The sequence below is a fragment of the Berghia stephanieae genome, chromosome 1 (genome assembly GCF_034508935.2).
Source record: "Berghia stephanieae isolate SIO BIC M18660-M18661 chromosome 1, UCSD_Bste_1.3, whole genome shotgun sequence".
NCBI classification, from domain to species: Eukaryota; Metazoa; Mollusca; class Gastropoda; order Nudibranchia; family Aeolidiidae; genus Berghia; species Berghia stephanieae.
Window position 1 is genome coordinate 16,207,444 of NC_088360.1, and position 10,000 is coordinate 16,217,443.

The 10,000-nt window shown below is 36.0% G+C and overlaps 1 protein-coding gene across 4 annotated transcripts; it reads right to left on the reverse strand.

The window, feature by feature from the left end:
* Positions 1-180: 180 nt before the first annotated feature.
* Positions 181-5,282, reverse strand: LOC144969082 (barrier-to-autointegration factor-like). 4 transcript variants are annotated; one of them, XM_078908108.1, is made up of 3 exons: positions 5,072-5,282; positions 2,938-3,073; positions 181-679 (listed from the first exon to the last, which is right to left on the reverse strand). In XM_078908108.1, exons 2-3 carry the CDS (start codon positions 3,061-3,063, stop codon positions 533-535), a joined length of 273 nt encoding a protein of 90 aa, XP_078764234.1. In that variant the 5' UTR covers positions 3,064-3,073; positions 5,072-5,282; the 3' UTR covers positions 181-532. The 4 variants fall into 4 exon arrangements, with proteins under 4 accessions (XP_078764234.1, XP_078764252.1, XP_078764243.1 ...); XM_078908126.1 differs by having other exon boundaries at positions 5,041-5,181; XM_078908117.1 differs by having other exon boundaries at positions 5,036-5,099.
* Between the last annotated feature and the right edge of the window lie 4,718 nt (positions 5,283-10,000).

Sequence of the window (10,000 nt, forward strand, 5' to 3'; positions counted from 1 at the left end):
CAGTGAAGAAAACAAAAGGGTGGTGGGAGGGAGAGGGAGAAAGATAATAGTAGAATCTGACGACTCACGGTAACATGACCAGAATGAATAATATCAGTTTTGATTTTGTCTAGTAATGACTCGTATGTATATATGGAAAACGTAGAATTTTCTTTTTCATAGCGGCAATATTGTCTCTTGTTCAATAGCTAGTCTGAATTTACTATATCGCAATCTGTTTGGAAGCAAAACAAATAAATATATAATTTTTAAAAAAGAAAGAAGAAACTAAGAAACTATTTTTTTTTTAGACACATCTAATGTTTTAGAGATATATTTTACACCATTATTTTGCACTTATCAAACAACCCTGTTTTAAAAACTTAATTAGAATAAATAGCATGATAGAAATAATCAGATTCATCATCAACCTGACACATGACATGGGCAACAATTAAAAAAATAAAACAAAAAAAAACTATCCCTCGATTTTTATATGACATTACATATCAGAAAAACAATTGCAGGCAATAATAAAATTTGAATCAGTCTTTTACAAGAATGCTGAGCACCATTCCTTTATGCATCCACAGCAGTCCCTCTGTTGTTTGGCATCTGCTCCACAGGTGTCTTTCAGCCAGTCTTTGAAGAGCTCTTCATCTTTTTTGAATAGCAAAAACTGTCCCAGTACTGTGTATGCCTTGAGAATAATAACAAACGATGAATAAATAATATTACCAATGTCATCCGATCTGACACAGACAAAGACCAAATAATCGTATATCTATAGGGAAAAAGCAGAATTGGAATACAAAAATTCTGATTTATAATCACAATCGCTTGATTTGTATCCTGATCAATATGAATTGCCACAATAAAATTCTTTACAATTGATGTAGTGCAGTTCAATCTGGTCACTTGTCAATGTCCGAGTGTTATGAGAATATTTTCACCAATTATATTTTTAAATATTGCTTTTAAATTCTGAAAAATAGTCTGTGTGGCGTTTAAATCATAGGTAAAAATTGGAAAAAGATCCTATCAGTAGGAATAGTGAACGTTTCTGGCTAAGACTGCAGAGGCACCTGGGTTGCAAAGACAGGACCAGAGGGAATGCTTGCCAAGAAATTTTGGGAAAATTTAAATGTAAAAATCTAAGCATTTAAGCTCATTAGAGTTATATTACAGTCAAAACTAACAGCTATTTGTAGAATGAAAGTCACCTGACGGTGCAAATTTGGGTAGTAAGCATGGAAATTTGCATCCAAGTTATCGAGACCCATAACAATAATACTTACTTAAATATTTTATCTATGTCAAATCAACATTGAAGGGACTTTTTATTTACCAAAATTTAAAAAAGAAAGAGTAGTCCTTCAAAGCCATTAGGCCCATGGAGTCGGAGTTTATCCTGACTTCTATGTCAACAACAATTGCTTGTTACCCTTTGGATAGGAGAAAGTACTGTCCAGCTGGTCGACCATACCCAGCTACCCAATCACTGCTGGGTGGACATGAGAACTAGAAAAATAAATTTCAACATCACCCAAGATCGATCCCAGCCCCTTTGCATGTGAAGCATGTGCTCTAACAACTCAGCTACCAGGGCCCTAAAAACTGATAAAAACCACACAATAATAATCCTATATGCCATTACCTGATATGATTTCTGATTAATTGTGAACGATGGATGGCATATAAACTGAAATTTAGAAAGCTCGTTGTCAGAAATTCAGAGTCTGTCAAAATATTTGGGCAATTTCAATACAGACAGATCATCACGTAGAAAATCCAAAGTGTCAAATTTTGATTGACAAAACTGGAAATCTGGAGAGCTGGCACCTATGATGATGTAAATGTGGTGGTGGTGATGATGACGATCATAAAGATAAAAAGTGCAATTCTACATCACACATACCCATGTTAAGACCCAGCTCTCAGCAATTTTTTTTCTCCTAGTGAAGAGTGAGGCATACAACCGGTAGGCGCTTAACAAAATTTGGACAAAACAAACGCTGCATTACACCAAGTTCAACATTAATAACATCTATGGTGCACAACAGCATGTCCTAATGATATACTGTGAACCACCCCATCAAAATGGTATTATATTCAAGTGAACATCAAGGCAAAAAGATTTTTATTTCTAAGTGTCAATCACAAGACACAGAAGACAAGTAGTAAAGACTTCAATGTTGGTTGGTTTTGTTTTTAACCTTAACATGCGGCGTTATTTTCATCGATGTAACTCTCAGTATGGTGTGATTTTGGGGATTTTATTTAAAACAGGTGGTTTTTATTTTAAATATTCATTTTAAAAAATAATGAATAAAACTTAATGAAACTTGGAGTATATCTAAAGGTATGAAAAAGCAAAATAATGACATAAGTGAATATGAAAATTGGGTCACATGACTTTGGCGGCCATCATGGAAAGCTCATTGATAATATTGTAAATAGCTTTAGTATGAAAACATTGCCCTTTTCTGAACTATCACTATTATGCATGAGGGAGACATAGGAGGAGATGAAGTGAAAAAAAATATTGTACAAAATCGCAGAGAATGGTAAATAATTTTTTTTTTAAATGACAAAAAAATCTTTAAAAATCAAATCAGTCCAACAATATTCTGGTCAAAATTCACCAACCACTCTCTAGAATTACCCGTCCCCTCATCATTAAACGTTTCACCTCCCCAGTGCCCCACCCCCTTCTTATCGGACCCCTATTTTCCCTATTACCACAAAGCAAGTGAAGGTCAAAGGTCCCCACCCAGAAAGACTTCATAAGATCTCTGTCTGTGGCCTTTAGTAACTGTTGCTGTGCCAATTGCTTCTTTGTTAATCACTTCCATTTGAAAACCCAAGAATGGAATAAACGAACACACAGTCTTCAGTCTCTTGTGTTTTTGTTTTGAAATGGAATAATACTTTAAAAAGTTAGAAAAGTTCCTGTACCTTGTCATAATTATTGTCCACCAGCCTTCCTCCCAACACTGGACCAATACCTGCCAGGTCTGTCACTGGCTTCTCTCCCATGGGCTCTGACACGAAATTGGTGTGCTTCTTGGATGTAGTCGACATGATGCTAGGCCTAGATTCAAATGGAATATTTTGCATAAATAATATTGGACCAGTTGGAATGAAAACAAAGGGCATGATGTAAACCTTTGGTAAGACAAAACATCCATTGGACATTAAATGTTCCCCTGTGTGAATTATATACAACTACATACTATAGTAGTTTTTATATTTATAATATATTCATTGACACTCGCATATGAAAGTAAAAATATTTTTTTTTAAACAATCATAAGTTTCAAACAGGTGTCTGGGAAGAAAATGTAGGCCCCCTTGTTATCCCAGGCAATGAAATTCTCATACCCAGACATATCTGAGGATAATCACTGCAATGGAGTTAAGTTGGCATAAAAAAAAACTGTTTTCTCCTAGGCCATATAATAGTATTATTAATAGATTGAGTAATTCGATTATCATTACTATTGACTCTTTTGACCCTTCCTGGGCTGTCTTCTCCGCCAGCTTCCATGTGTAACTGCCTCTCCTTGCTTCCTCCACTGTGCTTCTTCTTCAACTATTTCTTGGCCTCCCTGGTCTTCGTTATTCCCAGACACATAGTTGAAACTCCGCTCTTTTAAACAATTATCCACATTCCAGAATATGGAATGTTTCCAAATGCACATAGAAATAAGGAAAGTTAATAAAATATCTATAAAAACAAAAAATTAACCAACATTAAATCAGTTGTTACTACATATACACAATATGCGTCGACTTCGAAGTGGGTGTCATGGACGAATGGTTTAGTCGTTTGCCCTGGAAGTTTTACCAGAATCGACGTTGTGGGTTCGAATCCTGGTTCCGCACTTTTTTCTTTTTTCTTTTTTAAATTCCGTCTTCTTTTTACAGAGCGTTGCAAGGGATAAATGTCCCATCCATCCTCCCCCCACCTCTTTTTTTTTTTTTTTTTTGAGCGAGTCTATTCTTTTCTCCTTTTTGTTTGGCCTTTTGTTCCGTTTCTGAGCATGAATTTCTTAAAATTGCTTTTATTTTTTAAAATAATTATTGTTTGTTTTTTTTCCCTCTATCTGACCATTTGGTCATTCCCTGAATATTTCTGTTTGTTTGCTTTTTAATTATTTATTCTTTTTAGACACTTTTTGAGATCGGAGTGGGGATGAATATGAATATATGACAATTTGCTAGCAATTAGAAAGGGAGAGAGAGAGAGAGAGAGAGAGAGAGAGAGAGAGAGAGAGAGAGAGAGAGAGAGAGAGAAGAGAGAGAGAGAGAGAGAGAGAGAGAGAGAGAGAGGTTAAAAAAAAAAAAGAGGTGGGGGAGGATGGATGGGACATTTATCCCTTGCAACGTTTTGGAAAATGAACACGGAATTTTTAAAAAACAAAAAAAGGTGTCGGAACCAGGATTTGAACCCACAACGTCGATTCTGGTAAAACTTCGAGGGCAGACGACTAAACCATTCGGCCATGACACCCACTTCGAAGTCGACGCATATTGTGTATATGTAGTAACAACTGATTTAATGTTGGTTAATTTTATGTTTTTGTAGATATTTTATTAACTTTCCTTATTTTTATGTGCATTTGGAAACATTCCATATTCTGGAATGTGGGTAATTGTTTAAAAGAGCGGAGTTTCAAATATGTGTCTGTGAATAACGAAATTTCGTTATCCCCAGACAGGTGTCTGAGCCTGTGGATAACGAATTTTCATTATCCCCAGACAGGTGTCTGGAGATAATGACAGCCTTCCAAAAAACGAGTTTCACTTTACAGTTACAGTTATAGTGAGCCTATCGGCATCGGCGGCCACTGGACTGGAGTTATGATGTCCTCCCCAGTCCCCAGACATAGAGTTCAAGTTTATTTCCATCGTGTGTGTTCGGAGAAATAGAGTTTAAGTTTGTTTTCCCGAACGTTCGGATACATAGAGCTGGCCTGTATTTATACTATGGGCGAGATGGGTCGCAATTTAACTACACAACTCTATCTCTAGTCTAGATAATAGATACAACCTCACTGCCTGTATAAATGTAGACGTCTAGACCTACTTTGCAGTCTCGTCGAGAGTTGGCGTTGATGAAATGAGTGGGGTCTGCTTCTGGATTTGGAGTTTGAATAGAAAAAGACTTTTCTGTGATATAGAATTCACGTGCAATTTACTAAACTGGATAATATTGCTGATCGGTCTATATTAATATCTGAGTCATGAAACGTAAGGCTTTACTGGGGACTTTGGAGTGGAGGAAGTTCTTTTAGAGTTCAGAATGTTTACACTTGAAATAAGGATTGCCAGATATAAAAAAATATGAAGATCCAAATTTGCTCTATAAAATGCCCCAAAAAAGCTAAACGCCCTTAATGAGGTCTTGTACCACCAACACCCTCACTTTTTATTACATTTTAGCCATAAAATGTATAAAATCTCCCTCCCTCCCCCCCCCCCACTCCCAGTTACTAACTGAAGTTGTACTTATATAACAAAAAAGATTCACCCCCCCCCCCCTAAAAAAAAACCGCTTCACTTTTTGGATAGACACAGCAGATAGGCTAGTCAATGGACAGGCAGGGAACATTGGGCGCCAAATTATTTTACTAAAACTAAAATAATTCAGAGTGTGGGATACAATCATTATAATACGTCATAAAATATTTTTTGCAGAATAGACAGTATCTATAACATAATAGAATATTATGTCAAGGAATTTACCCGTTTAATTATATGTATTATGCAAAGTGGCATCGCAGTAAAAGGCATTCATAATGGTTTGGAGCCAATCTAGCTTTGATTTAGGTTCATTGGGCATTCAATGCGTCCACTGGAGCAAAATCGAATCACGGAAAGGCGCCAAATGCTAAATAGGAGCATAATGGGAGCATAAATAAATAAAGTAGGAAACCATCAGATGAAAATATTAGAATGTAGTAGTAGTAGTAGTAGTAGTAGTAGTAGTAGTAGTAGTAGTAGTAGTAGTAGTAGTAGTAGTAGCAGCAACAACAGTAGTAGTAGCAACAACAGTAGTAGTTGTAGTAATAGTAGTAGCAGCAGTAGTAGTAGAAGTAGTAGTAGTAGTAGTAGTAGTAGTAGTAGTAGTAGTAGTAGTAGTAGTAGTAGTAGTAGTAGTAGTAGTAGTAGAAGAAAGTTGTTGTCGAACTATTGGGGGGGGGGGGGGGGGGGGGGGGGGGTTGTAATGGGCAAGCTTTTTGTGCGTCGATGGAATTTTCGCAATGTACCCAATGTACACAATATTGTGGGGTTTTTTTGTTTGTTTGTTAGGTTTTTTTTTAATCTGTTAAAATTGATTTTGTTAAAATCAACAATGCAATTGGACTGCCTAGGCATAATTGTTGGATAATGGCCCCTGTCTGTAGTTGGATCTGAAAAAAAATCTCTATCGGTTCTAATACTCTTCAACAGTCGTAACGTCACTTCCTTCCCAATGACGCATGGTAACTTAGTAACACTGGCTCTAAACTATCGGAACAATGGCGGACGCCCGTATGAAATATTTCTCCGGCGAGCTTAAAGGGTATCCAGAGGGAAAAAAAAACAAATAAATTTGATCATGTTTTGACTTTTACACATTCTGATCACAAGACATATGAAAAGTTCTAGCCAGCATGAAAAATAAAAAGTAATGATTTTCTTTGTTTAGAACCAAGATGGCCACCGTTGCCGGGCGGCGTGACATCAGACTACTGAATCCAATTGCCCACGCTCTTAATTTTTCAAGACACGGGTCCAGTAGACGTTTTTTATGACCCCCTGTCCAACCAGATAGACCAGCGTCCTACTCAAACAAAGGAAAGCAAGTATTTACCATTGTCCGTTTCACTTTAAAGAAACCGGGATTAACTCCGGCTAAAAGACCTGAGAGAATAAGCGACGGTTGCAAAATATTTTAATTAGAGTATCAGATTTAAATCCTTTAAGAAAATCGATTAAATTTTATGCATAAATTTCGCTTTCACCTTACCCGAACAATGTTGTTGAAAGTGAGAGATCTATTTTGTTTTCATTTTTTCTCAGGCTTATACGTATAATACCTGATTCGTTGCATTTGTATACACCTACTTGTAACCTGAAACAATTAAAGAATGTGACTTGTTTGAATAGAAGGAACGAAGATGACGTCCACTCAGCTCTTTGTCATTATTTTAAACAACCTGTGAGTGATTCGTTCTCGCTAAATTATGTTTGTCAATCAGACTATAAACGTTAAAGAATACCACGCACAGTTTTATGTGTTAGTATGTTTATTTTGGCAGGCGGATGTTGTGAGTATTTTAGCTAAACGCTTAGTGTCAATAGTTAGTCCATATCGTCTCTCCCCAAGTTCTATCAAGAGGTTTTAATCTTGTTGATTTTAAAAAATCAATTTCATCAGGTTTTTAAAGAGATGGTTGGTTAATATATTAATATCTGTCTATCTTGGCATTAAACATAATATTGTGAATTTCCAGATATAATGAAGATGAAAATATATTTTAATAAAAATAAATTTGTAATCTCATCATCATCATCATCATCATCATCATTATCATCATCATCATCATCATCATCATCATCATCATCATCATCATCATCATCATCATCATCATCATCATCATCATCATCATCATTATCATCATCATCATCATCATCACCATCATCATGTCATGGTTCATTTAAAAAAAGTAATTCTCCTTGAAATGACCTTTCTTCCTAGATAATTACGATGTTGTGGTAAAACTAACCCATTAAAAAGTTATTATAAGCTTATCTTATTTTAGCTTATCTCTTGCAAAGAGATTTTTTATTTAAAGTAGGAGAGTGGTAGGCCAAGATAGTTTCAAAATAGAATTGATTGACGCCCTCGACGATCTGGGAATAGACATTCTATTCTGACAAAAGCCTTTTATGGCAAAATATACGAAAAGGGTGAACTGCGTAATGTTTTAAGACATCGGTATTCATTACCATCCCCAAAAAAGCAAGGAACTATTGAATGTGACCAACACAGAACAATAAGCATAATGAGCCAGGCCACAAAAATTATATTAAGAATACTTATGAAAATAATGAGGAGCAAGATCTCTCCAGAGATAAGTGTCGAGCAGTTTGGTTTTGTTAAAGAAAAGGGTACGGTAAATGCAATTTTTACATTGAAAACAACAATACAGCTGTCAATCAAAAACAAAAATCACTTTATCTATGCTTCATTGATTATTCCAAAGATTTTGATTGAGTACAACACGAAACGCTCTTCTAAATCTTAGAAAAGATCGGTGTAGACAGTAAAGACATTCGAATTATGATAAACGTTTTGGGAATGAGATTAGCGGAAGAGTAGCGTCCCTTGATTGGACGTCACCCATAGTCTGTGACGTCACCGGCGGAAAAGTTATTAGAGAGAGAATGTCATGTTGGTTGTGCGCATGCGTCTCTCGTCCAATCAAACAGCATGTGTCAAACTTGATAATGAAACATCGGACTTCTTTAACATCGAGAAAGGTTGCGTCCTATCACCAGACCTTTTTAACATTAGTGAAACAATATTCAAAGAAATTGAACCTATGAAAAGCGTCGTCGTCGGAGGGCAGAATATGAATAGCATAAGATACGCAGACGATGGTACTCTGATGGCATACTCTCCAGAACAGGTGCAGAAAATTTTAGAAATACTGGTGATCAAAAGTGAAGAGATGGACCTGAAACATAAAGAAAACTGAATGCATGATGGTCTCAAAGAATGACAACAACCAAGGCCTCAACAACACGACCTTCCACATGTCAAGTAAAGGAGAGTCCATCAAAAAGGTAAATAAATCTAAACATTTAGGCACTATTTAGGCACTCGTGACGCACGTGACATAGAGGATATAAGAACCGAACGAACATTTAGCTGAAAATCCAAAAGTCATTAAATCTTCACCCTCGACTACTACCTGACCCCTGATTGACCTCATTGTGCTATCTGTACGAGCACTACTTTTGCCTGACCATTTTTTAAACGATGTGCCAATTTTATTGGTGTCCTTATCACGCACACTTTGAGATTGTGTTATGTTAAAGAATTGTTTTAGATGTAAACAAAACGAGATAAAATCATATTTTATTATGATACCAAACTCATAACAATCATCTACGCCGTGGATCGTTAAATCATAGATAAGTTTAGACATAAAAATTGTAAGAAGACTATAAAAAGTTGGGTTTTGTTAAGTGAAGTATTAAAATAAAGTCACCGAACATCAAATATATTTTTGACTTAAAAGAAAGACAAGAGAATTCAGATTATAGTGAAATAAATTTCTTGATCAGTTAAGTCACCAAAGCCAACTTACGTGCTTGTAAAGTTGCCATTCTTCACGAACCTACCAGTGCAAGTAGGCCAGTATAGCGGACTGTAGTGTTATCTCATATCGATAGTAAATGATCATTGAATCCAAAATAGTTTGTTAAGAGAGTTGCTGTTTAATACCCTTAACACAGTGCAAAATATAGTGGCATGACAACCTTAATACTGCTTTTGACCAGCAATGTCGTCAGATAATTTTCAGTTTCGGCTGTAGTGAAAATTCAATGTTTATTTGATTATAAATAAACAATGTTACTGATGAACGGTTTCTAGAGTCTATCGCATAATCCACCGAGCATAATAAAGATTACAGTTAAATATAATCGTTTGCTTCCTTTTTAAAATCATCCCTCGTGTTAGTGTCGATCATTATGATGCGTGGCTTGTCTTTGAAAAACGTTTTACACTTGACCTTCTTTCCATATATTACTTTAGCACCCGAGAGATTCGAGTTTCTTTTCGATTTAAATAGACAAATAGTAGTCAATAAGAGCCACTAAGTCCATGAGTCGGAGTTTATCCTTGTTTATGAAGTATTACGGTAGAAATCACTAGTTACCCTCTGGATCGGACACTAGTCTATCGGTGGTGCGGGGTTTGAGGGTTTGGGCCAGAAATTATCTCCACATCACCGGCAAT

Bases quoted from the DNA above. Each gene is read 5' to 3' on its own strand.
- LOC144969082 (XM_078908108.1), bottom strand. From the start codon at position 3,063: ATGTCGACTACATCCAAGAAGCACACCAATTTCGTGTCAGAGCCCATG. The intron at 680-2,937 runs GTACAGGAACTT...ATTATTCTCAAG, and splicing joins TGGACAATAATTATGACAAG to GCATACACAGTACTGGGACA.